Genomic DNA, 11,157 nt, shown 5'->3' with positions numbered 1-11,157 from the left:
GAACGAATGTGACCAAAGTGTGTCGGCCTGAGGGAACACCCTGCACCCTGGGCAGGTGGTGGTGTTGAGGCTTGATAAAAGTCTGGGCCTCCTGGCCCCCCTCATCGGCCCCCCCAACCCTCTGCACAGGATCCAACAGCACACACAGCCTTGATAAGCACGCACACACACACACATACATAACTGAACCCACTCACCCCACAGGGTTTTATCATCACAGCAGGATCTGGATTTCAGTTTTGTTGTGAATACAGTGACACTGCAATACCACATACTGTAAACACAAATAACTCCAGTGGTGGCATTTTGAAGGTCCCTTTCTTGACTTTTATTTCTGGTGCTTTAAAGTGGACTATCAAATAAGAAGTCAAGAGGCATCATTGAGTACAAAGTCTTTATTTTTTTTATTTTTTTGGTATGGCTTCTTTGAAGGGACTGTAAAAGACATTTTTATTAAAAAAAAAAAAAGAAACTAGAGAATTTCTGATGCAACCAGTCAAGGATCTACAAACAAGCATCTACTGTAGTTACCGTGTACCCGGGCAAATCCACTGACATGGTGAAAAAAACAAAATGAATACGACACCTGTGGATCTGCAGGTATGCTTCTGCAGGATAAATGACATCAGTGCCAGAACTATAGTCATAGGAAAAAAAAAAAAAGCTATTTTAACTTAGTATCTCATAAATACCTACATATAAATATTGTAAATGTACTTGATGACATTTTAAAATGCTGTACATGAATGTCCTTTTGAGAGAAACAGTGTGACAAAAAAAAAAAAAAAAAAAAGAAATACCCACTGGTGTTTGAGCTCAGTGTCAGCTACCTTTCAACATCGATACACAGCGATCCTGGTCCCCATCACCCACGTACTGCATGTGATTATCTACATCCATTTGAAATTATCAAGACCCAAGTAAGCCAGATTAATGTCACTGACTGCTGAGAGGCCAGTAACAAAGGACTCTCTGCTCTTGGCTCTGTTGTGTGTGTGTGTGTGTGGTGTGTGTGTGGGGGGGGCTTGAAAAATCAGGAGATTGAAAAAGGAGTTCTTTTTATTAAGGCCTCTTTTAAAAAAAAAAAAAAAATTAATAATAATAATAATAATAATAATTGTAGTCCTGACATCGCAGTCTCAAAACAATGGAGCTCCCACTGTCTCATATACTGAAACTTTCTGTTTTGTCCTTGAGGTGAAATCTCTCGTCGTCCTCCCGTGTGAAGCTGAACGCTGGAGGTTTGTTCATGAGGCAGTGCTCTACCTGAATGGGACCACAGATAGGTTGAGAGGCGTGCTGGATGCCTCCCCAAAATCACCACCCTGTCTTCACCCTGCACCCCACAGCCCTGACTGTCCTCCCAGTGTTCTCCTAAAGCAGCAGTGCCCTTCATCCAGATAGTCTGGAGTTGGGAGTAAAGAGGTGTTACATGTCCCAGAAAGCTCTCTAACAGTCATCAATATGTACCAAGGACACACATAACTTCCACTGATTGAGCCAACAACATAACATTGATGATAATAATAGCATACAAACAAACATTGACAATGACATTAATACAATAATAAAAAGGACAATAATAATAATAATTATAATAATAAAAAAAATGAAGTGTCAGCTTCTGGAAGCCCTTGGAAGCGATCACATACTTTATGCTGTTTAGCTTCCCAACCTGAACCTTGACAGTCCTCCAACCCTTCCCACCCCTTTTTACCAACGAGCAGACAGCTCCTCCTGATCGTATAGTGCAATAGTACCACCCTTATTCCTGCAAGCCCCTGCTGACGACAGCTGGGTCACCCCGTAGGCTGTTTTGCCATCCTCTGCCCAAAAGGTCCACGACCACTACCCCCTCCTCCTCCTCCTCCTCCTCCCCCTCCTCCACCTGTACCGCTCCTTCTTCTCCGCTTCCTTCATCGGCTCACTGCATACGGTCCGGCTGGATGTGCTGCTGCGGGGCATAGTGCAGGAAGGCCGGGCCCGGGCCAGCAGCGGAGGGGAGGGTGGGGTGGACGGTGGCTGGAGCTGTGGTGGCAGCAGCTGGGCCGGCGGTGGCTGAGGGGCTGGTGGCGTAGCTGTAGCCCAGGAAGCCGGCTGGGGAGGCGGCATATGGGTACTGCTGTTCAAAGGCTGCTTGGGCGTACTGGCTGTAGGCTGCACTGTAGTCCAAGTAAGGGCTGGTGCTGACGGAGGAGGAAACCTGAGTTGGCAGCACCAGGCTGGGTTGCACATAGGCTTGTGGGTAGACGTATGGCTGGGCCATCCTGCAAACAAAGACCAAACAGGGGGAGTTATTAGACAGAGGGGCTGAAGCACCAGAGCAGATAAATCCCAGGGCTTCTATTGTTTACATAGCTCCCAGGGGGCGAGTATGAACTCTCTGTAGGTGTTCTGAACCCAAAGAGTCCACACACGGATATCCACGGTTATTAAAGACTAAATACACGAGAGGCAGAGGAGGTTAGGAGGCGAAGGTGACTCAACCCTCCGTCTGTGTCAGTTAGTAAAACCTACCAAACCTGTTAGGTAGGGCCTCCTGAGGTAGACGGGAGGGGAGGAGTGTGTGTGTGTGTGTGTGTGTGTGTGTGTGTTGGGGGGGGGGGTGAATGATAGAGTCAGCCGTTACTGGCAGGTTTTCAAGCTCAGGCATCAGCAGAGTGTTTTAACAGCTGCTGCTCTTCACTCGTCTCACACACATACACACACACACACACAAAAAAAGGGAAGTGTGTGAAAGCTGTGCAGAAGTTGCAGTTTTCTAGTTCTCACTTGGTGTGTAAATCTCATGCAGACTATCACAGGTGATGATGCTAGCGGGGGGAGGTAATGGTGACAGGGGAGCTCATCAGGGCTGGGCACCAGGCTCTGCCGGGGCCTCATGGGCTGGCACTGCGATGTAGCTGATTAGAGCTGTGGGGTCTGGGGACTGCTCCGTTTCTCCGTCTCTTTCGGTCTTTACTTTAACCACGGAGGAAAGGGAAGGGGAGAGGGCTTTAGAGGAGTCTATTTTTATTCAGGACTTGAAGTATCTCTCCTGGGAGGGATGGCTGTGGCAGAGAGAAGACCCCCTCCCCACCCCACCCTCCTCCTCCATTTAAAAAGGGTGATGCAACTGACTTTACCCATGATACTTTGCTTTTGGGGGAAAACATCCACAGACACACACCCCAAGACAAAGGCAACATAGTCACAACAAATGTCACTTTGACACACGCTCTTCAGCTGCATCTCAGTACTGATGAAAATCTTCCTTTCATGGACTGTATTCAAAATTTCAATCTTCGCTTTTATACTTTCTTTTCTAAAGATTTAATCCAAGAGAAGAAGAGGATCAGCATTGAGAGGCAGCCATGAAGTCAACACAGCAAAAGATGAAGCATGCATGGATAGGGATGTCATCACGCTCTCAAAAGACACACAGACTTGACAACCCCCCGCCCCCTTCATCCACCCACACACCAGTTACCAGTGCAAACCCCAAACCATGCCATAATAGGGAAAGAGTCACACCGCAATCAGCATAACCTCTTCAGTTCATATCACACAAAAGGGAAGAGATAAAAAGCCACTCCAATCCATCACGGCACACCGCACTGCACTCTCAAGCCATCACTGGCACCTTGGAGAGAGGATAGCTGAGGGAGGGAATGGGGGGGGTGTAGACATTTTCTGTCAAACCCCTCCTCGGGACTAGTCCTGTACTGTTGGCATCTTCTGATCCTCTGCTGGTACACTGGTCAGCTGGCAGCAGAGAGCAGCCATGGCAGAAGGTTGGATAGGAGGATGGCATTGATTATTGTCAGCAATAACATTAACCAGTTGTATCATTAAGTCAGTACAGGGATGTGATCAAGGAGCATTGGGGGTACAGAAAGCACACCGTAAAAAAAAAAAATCTAAGAGTTGCATGAGCAAAACCCCCGACATTCAGAATAAAAAACAGAGATATTCCACCTATAATATAACATTACAAATATAAAATATCAGGGTTAAACCTGCATAAACACCCTCTTTTTCAAACTATTTCAAACAACAGCGTGGTGGAAACATGTTACAGAAGCTCACTGAGACATCTGGAGAGTGATGGACATAAAACCAGACAATGGTGGTATGTAATAAGTAACCATAAGAAAATGAATGCAACACCCCCCACCCATGAGCGCCAACTACACTTTGTGCTCGCAGTGCTATTGAGCCGCTTACAAAGAAGCATTCACTCTCACACATAGCTTTCAAACATGACCATACATTAAAGCTGCGGGGCATATGTGCTTTCACTCGCTTCATGTATAATGAGCCTGCCTTCTCCGTGGCCTTGGCAGCGCGTCGCCACAGGCAGTTTGCCTTAATCTAGGCCCAAAATCAAGCGCCCTTGTGTAGGTAAAGAGGAATAGGAAATCATGTACATAATGTAAGCCTATAGGGAGTTAAGGAAAGACAAAGCACTGCTGTATTACGTCTTTGGTGTGCACAGGAATAGAGATGTTCACTGTAATTTTAGCTTCTATCTATAGAGAAAAGAGGGACTGGGGCAAGTTAGGGACAGTAGTGAGCTCCCGGGGGCCACAGAGATGCCAGATGCCAAGTGGATTGTGGGACAATGGCAGGGGAATGAGGATGACGGCCAGAAGATCATAGGTCAGCTGGTTTTGTGCTGACGGCCAGTCTGTGTGTATTTGACATAATGCCACTCTGCGGACGGCAGGCCGAGACACTAGAGAAACAAGCTCGCCACAAAACATTCGATGCCCATAAACATTACGAATAGAGGCTGAAGTAATCATCATCATGAAGGCCACTTAATGAGCTGATGTGAAAAGCCTGGGCGATATCACACAGAGCAGATAAATATTTCTACACGATAACACAAATGACCTTCAGCGCATGACTCACTGCAACGCAAAGTGTGAAAACAGACTGGACTGGGTGGGGGAATTAAACAACACCTCACAATACTTGTAAGAGGACTTGATATTCCTTCTTCCTCCTCCTCTCTTTGTTTGAGACGATTGTGAATATTCTTTGAAAGCAGGAGGGGGAAAAAAAGGTGTTTTGTTTGGCACCTGTAGAGGTGGGTTTCCTAGGGAGCGCACAGCCTCATTAAGCATTAGTCCCAGAATACACAACCAGATACCCTCCCCCTCAATCTCCTCTTTGACACCCCCACTCCCCCACATAGTCTCACAGAGGTGTCAGTTTTCAGTGCCTCCATTGCCGCGTTTCCACCGCATGGCACTGCTCGACTGGACTTGTTTTCGGTAATTTCCACTGCAGATAGTACACCTCAACTCTCAACTCGAACTGCCTGACATCAGCATCAACTCAACAATGCATTAACCCCCTTCACTCTTCCATCCGTTGGGGAACAATACCTGGGAGCTGAACTTTGGTCTTGAGAAGCTGCAGCCTTTATTCACTGACAAACTGTAACTTGCACTACATTTACTGCCAGGTTGACTACTTCACTGCTCACCTTTTCCTCTGCTCTGCTCACACTCACCGCTTGCTCTCTACCAATCAGTGGTCTGCAGGTCAACTTTCAGTATAAGCTTAGCTCGCTTGGAACCTGGACCGAGCAGATACCAAAACAAAAGTACCGGGTACTGTCCACAATGGAAAACCAAAGAAAGAGCCATACATGCAGTGAAAATGTGGCTTATCTGACACGCTGGAAGTGTTGGCCTTTAATGGGAGAAATGAAAGTAAAACCCAGTGCTAAAGGATACACAGGACATGGGATATGTATGACATGGGAAAGCACAGGGAAAAGGACAGTGTGGAGGAGGTGATGCATGAGAGGAGATGAATCTGTAAGCACCGACAACTCCTCCCCTCCCCATCAAAACAATGTTCCTGGCCTCAGTGACCCCCTCTGGCCCTCACAGTCCACAGCATCTGCTGACCACAGCTATACACACACACACACACACACACACACACACACACACACACACACACACACACACAAACACACACACACACACACACACACACACACAACAACACAAAAAGCAGTAAGTCCAAACCAAGCACACCACAGCTACATGCAATGCCCCTGCTCTGTTCAAAATCCTACCTCAGACCACATCCCTACACCATATGTTGTCAAGGGGTTTGGGGGGAGACAAGAGGCTGAGAGAAAAGCCACTTGTACGCTTTGCATCTTAGGGAGGCCTGCGTCTGTCACCCGCCTTACAGAGGGAGCTCGGAGGCAGGCGGACAGGTGCTCTGTGTGCCTTTCCACATCTCTGGGGTGGTGGTCATGGGAGATTAAGGGAGTGTAGAAGGCTGTAATATGAGCCAGCACCTGTCAGGCACATGCCTCAGAGCAGCACTGTGCTCCACATTTCAACCCCTCAGGGTTTTGGTGCTGTCCATGTTCACTATGGTAGCATGGCCATTGGAGGGACTTTCCAGTGTTCTCCTAAGGTCTTGGAAAATGATGGGACATGTCCCTAGCGGACCCTGAGATTTAGCATTCAGACCCAGTGAGATCATACAGGGGGGTATGGCTGATATACACTACTTGTAACCTCCAAAAACCACCAAACGTTTCTTATTTTGTCCTTGTCCCAGTGGACTGTGCTGGGATTTCCATGAAGCTCTTTAAGTACTCACATGCTCTGAGGTTATATACACTATAGGGCTGCAAATACTGATTATTTCATTGCATATTCATCTCCCAATTATGCTTTAGATTAATTAACTGATCATTTCACTCATGAAATGCCAACAATAGTTACAACTTCCAAACAGCGAGTTGACATTCAAATAGCTCGATTCGCACTTCCCTGAAAATATCTCTGGCTGCAACTACTGATTACTTTCATTATAGAAATTATCGGTTGATCATTTATTTCCATTGGTTTTGGCCTGTAAAACATCAGAAAAACAGAACTGTGAAAAAACAGCCATGGTGAATTGCTGTTTTTGTCTAACGAACAGTTCTAAGACCTTCAATTTACAATTAGTTAAACATTGGAAAACACAGAAGCAGAAAATACTCAAATCTAAGAAGCTAAAACCAGCACGCTGTTGACTCTATACTGGATAGATGAGTGGGACAAACGGTCATCAAAATAGTTGACTGCTTTTCTGTTGTTCAATTAATCAAACCGTTATATTAGAAATATTGTCATTTATTCATGACCTGTACACACAAAAATAACTTTATAAAGTTATCTTGACTTCTTGTGGTATTTCAATCTCCCAGACAGATGTATGTAAGATATGAATGGTGGTGTGGGATGAATACTGAGAGCTGCAGGGGGTGAGGAGAGTCATTACTGGAGTGAAATGCTCATTAGCTGCTCAGCAGACCGTGTTCTCCTCAACGCTACCCAGGCTGTTTCTACAACACAGTCACCTCTAGGACGCCTTCTCAGTGACAGAGACCACTCAGGCAGGTACACGAGTCAAGAAGCTCCTGACAGAAGCCAACAAGTGAGTCACACATTCACCTCTGGAATGCTTTTCCATTACCACAGATATGTGAACCATCTCCCAGCCCTACCAGCTCTCCAAAACTCAAATATGCTAATAGACTACTTGTAGAGTTGCATGTGGACACAGAAACTGACATGTACTTTCTAGAGGCCATGTTTGTCAAAGAAATAGTAGCCTAGTGGCGTCCCAAAGAAGGGTAATACAAGTGAATAAAACAAGCGCCCACTCCCGCTCACTTACCCATACTGCCTCTGGATGAGTGCTGGGTGAATGGGCTGCACTCCGATGGATATGCCTGGAAGATAGGAGGGTGGCTGTCAGACACACACATTTGCATTTACAGAGGAGGGCCAGAGAACAATACACAGAGGGCACGGAGAGACAGAGACAGTGCCTGTTTCAGACCTACCACGACTGGAACAACAGTTTGAAATGCGCAATAAGCAGTAAAACGTGTACGTGTCTGACAAACAGAACGTTGTTTGGAATGTAAAAATAAAATATGCTACAACTGGACATTTGTTGACAGCTGTATTACATAACTTTGAGCATACAGAATCTCTTTAACATGCAGCTCTAGTTTTTTTAATTTATTTTTTATGGATTTTTGTTTTGTGTGTGGTTTAATTGAAGTGTGAAACAACATATATATATATATATATATATCTCACCTGTCTGTATGCTGCGGGGTTTGGCACCCAGGTAGGCCAGGTTGACATTGGCCTTCCTGCCATCAATTATGGGGTTGGGATCCTTGCAGGCTCTCTCTGCTGCTCCTCGGTCTGTCATTGTCACCTGGTGACAGAGCCAGACTCGTCAACAAGGTCTCACAAGAAAGACAATCATTGTCTGAGGTAACAAACAGACGGTAGCAAGGCTCTGCGGCTGGTGACACATTGACTATTTAAGCAAAACCAAACACAAAAAAACACTTGAAATGCATTTAAAAAAGGGACTTGGTCTGTTAGTCTTATCACAAAATTCCCCCTACAGGCTTTCCACTGTTTCTCTGACAGAGAAGAAGGAAAACTAGAAACAAAGCACAATGATAATCTTTGAAAACTGCCCACAGCAGCCGTGGCCAGCCACTTGACTGCCACTCAGCCATGGGCAGGCCTGCTGAAATATGGATCTGGGAAGAGCAACAAGGAGCTTATCCAATTAGGGACAAAATATTAAGGAGATTGGTATTAGTCCACCCCTCCTCTCTCCCTCCTGGCATTAGACAAGCCCTTCTGTTTTGATTGCCACATTCTGCCAACTCAGAGGGTTCAATCACCTCGGCGTGTGGACCGAGCAGTGAATGTAGGCCACGGCTCGCATTGTTTAAGAGGACATTTTTAAAAAGCAGTATGCCTCTTCATAGCGTAAGGATCCGGAACAAAGCCCACTCCAGGGCCTGTGTTGTGAACACACAGGAAGGAACGAGGCTGTGTTTACACTGTGAAGAGCCTTGCTGTGGGGGGTTCTACTAATCCACCTCTGAAGTGTGTTTAGAAAAAAGGTGCACTCAGCTTTGGGGGGGCGCCTCCCTCCCTCCCCTCCCCTCCCCTCCTGCTGCCAGCTACCTCCCCGACTGGATCGCTTAGAAAACAGAATTAGCAGGTTGCCTCATGCCACACAAAATGTGTGTCTTGTCCCGGGCAACACACACACACACACACACACACACCAGCCCAAGCCTGTTTAACGTGAAACACCAGCTTCAATGTGGAGCCGTTTGATACCAGCTAGACTCACAGGACAGCTTTGCTCGGCGTTTGGGAGCTGATGTGTAAACACTGAGAGCAATTGTCTTACAACTCTGTCTTTTGATGTAAACATGCACACATAACAGTTTTCCATTCCTTCTTTGGCCTGACAGTACATTAGTGCTGCTGTGTTTCCAAGGTTCTGGTAAATATTTGCATTTCTGGAGCTGCTTCTGTTCTTTGTGTGAAAGAGAGAATGACTATCTGTATCTGCCTGGAACAGGATAAGTCACCTATTAGTGCAGACTTAAAATTAGACATCACAAGGGTCCTTGGATATTTTTCATTAACCTGATGTAAAGCAACTCCGGCCAAGGATCAAGTTGTGATTAATGTACCGGTAAACAGCACCTTTCCCACCTTACACCATGAGCTGAGATCACAAGGCAGGCTAAGACTGGGTACAACTTAGTTTATGTTTTATAAACTTCAAAAGTACTTTCTAAGGCCTGGACAGCCACAGTGATAAGATCAAAGGGGATTTTAACATAAATTTGCAGTATACTAGAGAGCCAATCTGTTGATGTTGGAATTTCTCCCTCAGCAGCCAAGATGTGATGTAAATCATGTGCTACAACCGACTGCTCCGGTCCTTGACAATGGAGGGCTTGGTGTGCAAGGTCAACCTCCCCACGGCTCCAAAATAACCATATAAAGCAAGCAAGTAGTGCAGACTGTCTCACACACACACACACACACACACACACACACACACACACACACACACACACACATCTTCCAAAGCCATAAGCTGGAGCTGCTCAGGGGGTGAGAAAGGGGGGGGGTCATTCACTGGGGGTTTGTGGGGGGTGGACATCAGACATATGTTGAAATATAATCTTCTTAGTTACCCATCAACTTGTATGATCCCTCATCCTCATTAAGCTAAAATAACAGCAAGCCAGGCGAAAAAACAGAGATGCTGTGCAATTATGCGTGTAAGCTTCACTTGGGGGTGGGGGGGTCATATCTGAATGATCACATCCAGTAACAACACTTAAAATGCAAGTGTTGTGCAGACACCGAAAACAAGCATGTTAAAATGACAGCAGTCAGACAGGAACTGAGCTATATGGCGGGATTACAGCACATAAGTAGCTTGTGATGTGTATGTGTGTTTTTTTTTTTTTTAAATAGTGATCAAAGTTGTGAATGAGAGCTGCGTGTTGGTCTCAAGGTGCATATTATGGTGCATGGCAGTCTTGTTTGTACTCACAAAGCCGTATCCTCTGGATTTACCGGTCTGTCTGTCCGTTATCACCACAGCCTCGTCAATGTCCCCAAAGGCCTCGAAATATTTTCGCAGCGAGGCATCGTTCGTGTGGTACGGCAGCCCGCCGACAAAGATTTTGGTAAAAGTAGTGTCTTTCTGAAGCGGTGAGGGATGCATGACTTCCAGGGCTCCGTTCATGAACTGATGCAGAAGCATTGGTCAGCCGGAGACAAGACCAGAGGCACGCTGAAGATTTACCAAACGCTCAACAACGTCCCAGCATCCGTACAACACAACCTAATATCTCTCTCTCTCTCTCTCTCTCTCTCTCTCTCTATATATATATATATATATATATAATGCTGTAGTTCCCCCCCGTGTTGCCCTTCGCTCAAAGTTGTAAAGCAACCTGATGACAACTATAATTCAGCGGGGCTCCTCCGGTCGCGTCCACACTGGTTGCTTCCTCGCCGCTGTGAGGAAATGTGCCGGGAGACTTTATACGCCATGGCCGAGGCCACGCCCACACATACATGTTGACCAATCAGCGCGGCCGCTGGGTGCCAACTTGGGGCCGCGGCTCCGCCCATTGGTCCGCCTTTCCCGGCGCTGCGTTGCACCTGCTTTTGTCCTTTACAACACAAAGAAAAAGCCGATCTGTATGGCAGAAAGCGCGCCTCTGACACATGGTGCATTGTACTACTGTAAAGGAGGAAGTAATTGTCTCAGCTTCTGACCTAAATC

The 11,157-nt window shown here is 46.3% G+C and overlaps 1 protein-coding gene across 1 annotated transcript; it reads right to left on the bottom strand.

Annotated features, from left to right (window-relative positions):
- Positions 1-380: 380 nt before the first annotated feature.
- Positions 381-10,909, bottom strand: LOC127372624 (RNA-binding protein 38). The gene is made up of 4 exons (XM_051416556.1): positions 10,417-10,909; positions 8,121-8,244; positions 7,690-7,744; positions 381-2,267 (listed from the first exon to the last, which is right to left on the bottom strand). The coding sequence occupies exons 1-4, from the start codon at positions 10,627-10,629 to the stop codon at positions 1,925-1,927; spliced, it is 735 nt and encodes a 244-aa protein (XP_051272516.1). The 5' UTR covers positions 10,630-10,909; the 3' UTR covers positions 381-1,924.
- Between the last annotated feature and the right edge of the window lie 248 nt (positions 10,910-11,157).

Source organism: Dicentrarchus labrax, unplaced genomic scaffold, assembly GCF_905237075.1.
Source record: "Dicentrarchus labrax unplaced genomic scaffold, dlabrax2021, whole genome shotgun sequence".
NCBI lineage: Eukaryota > Metazoa > Chordata > Actinopteri > Moronidae > Dicentrarchus > Dicentrarchus labrax.
This window is presented reverse-complemented; position numbering and strand designations above follow the sequence as displayed.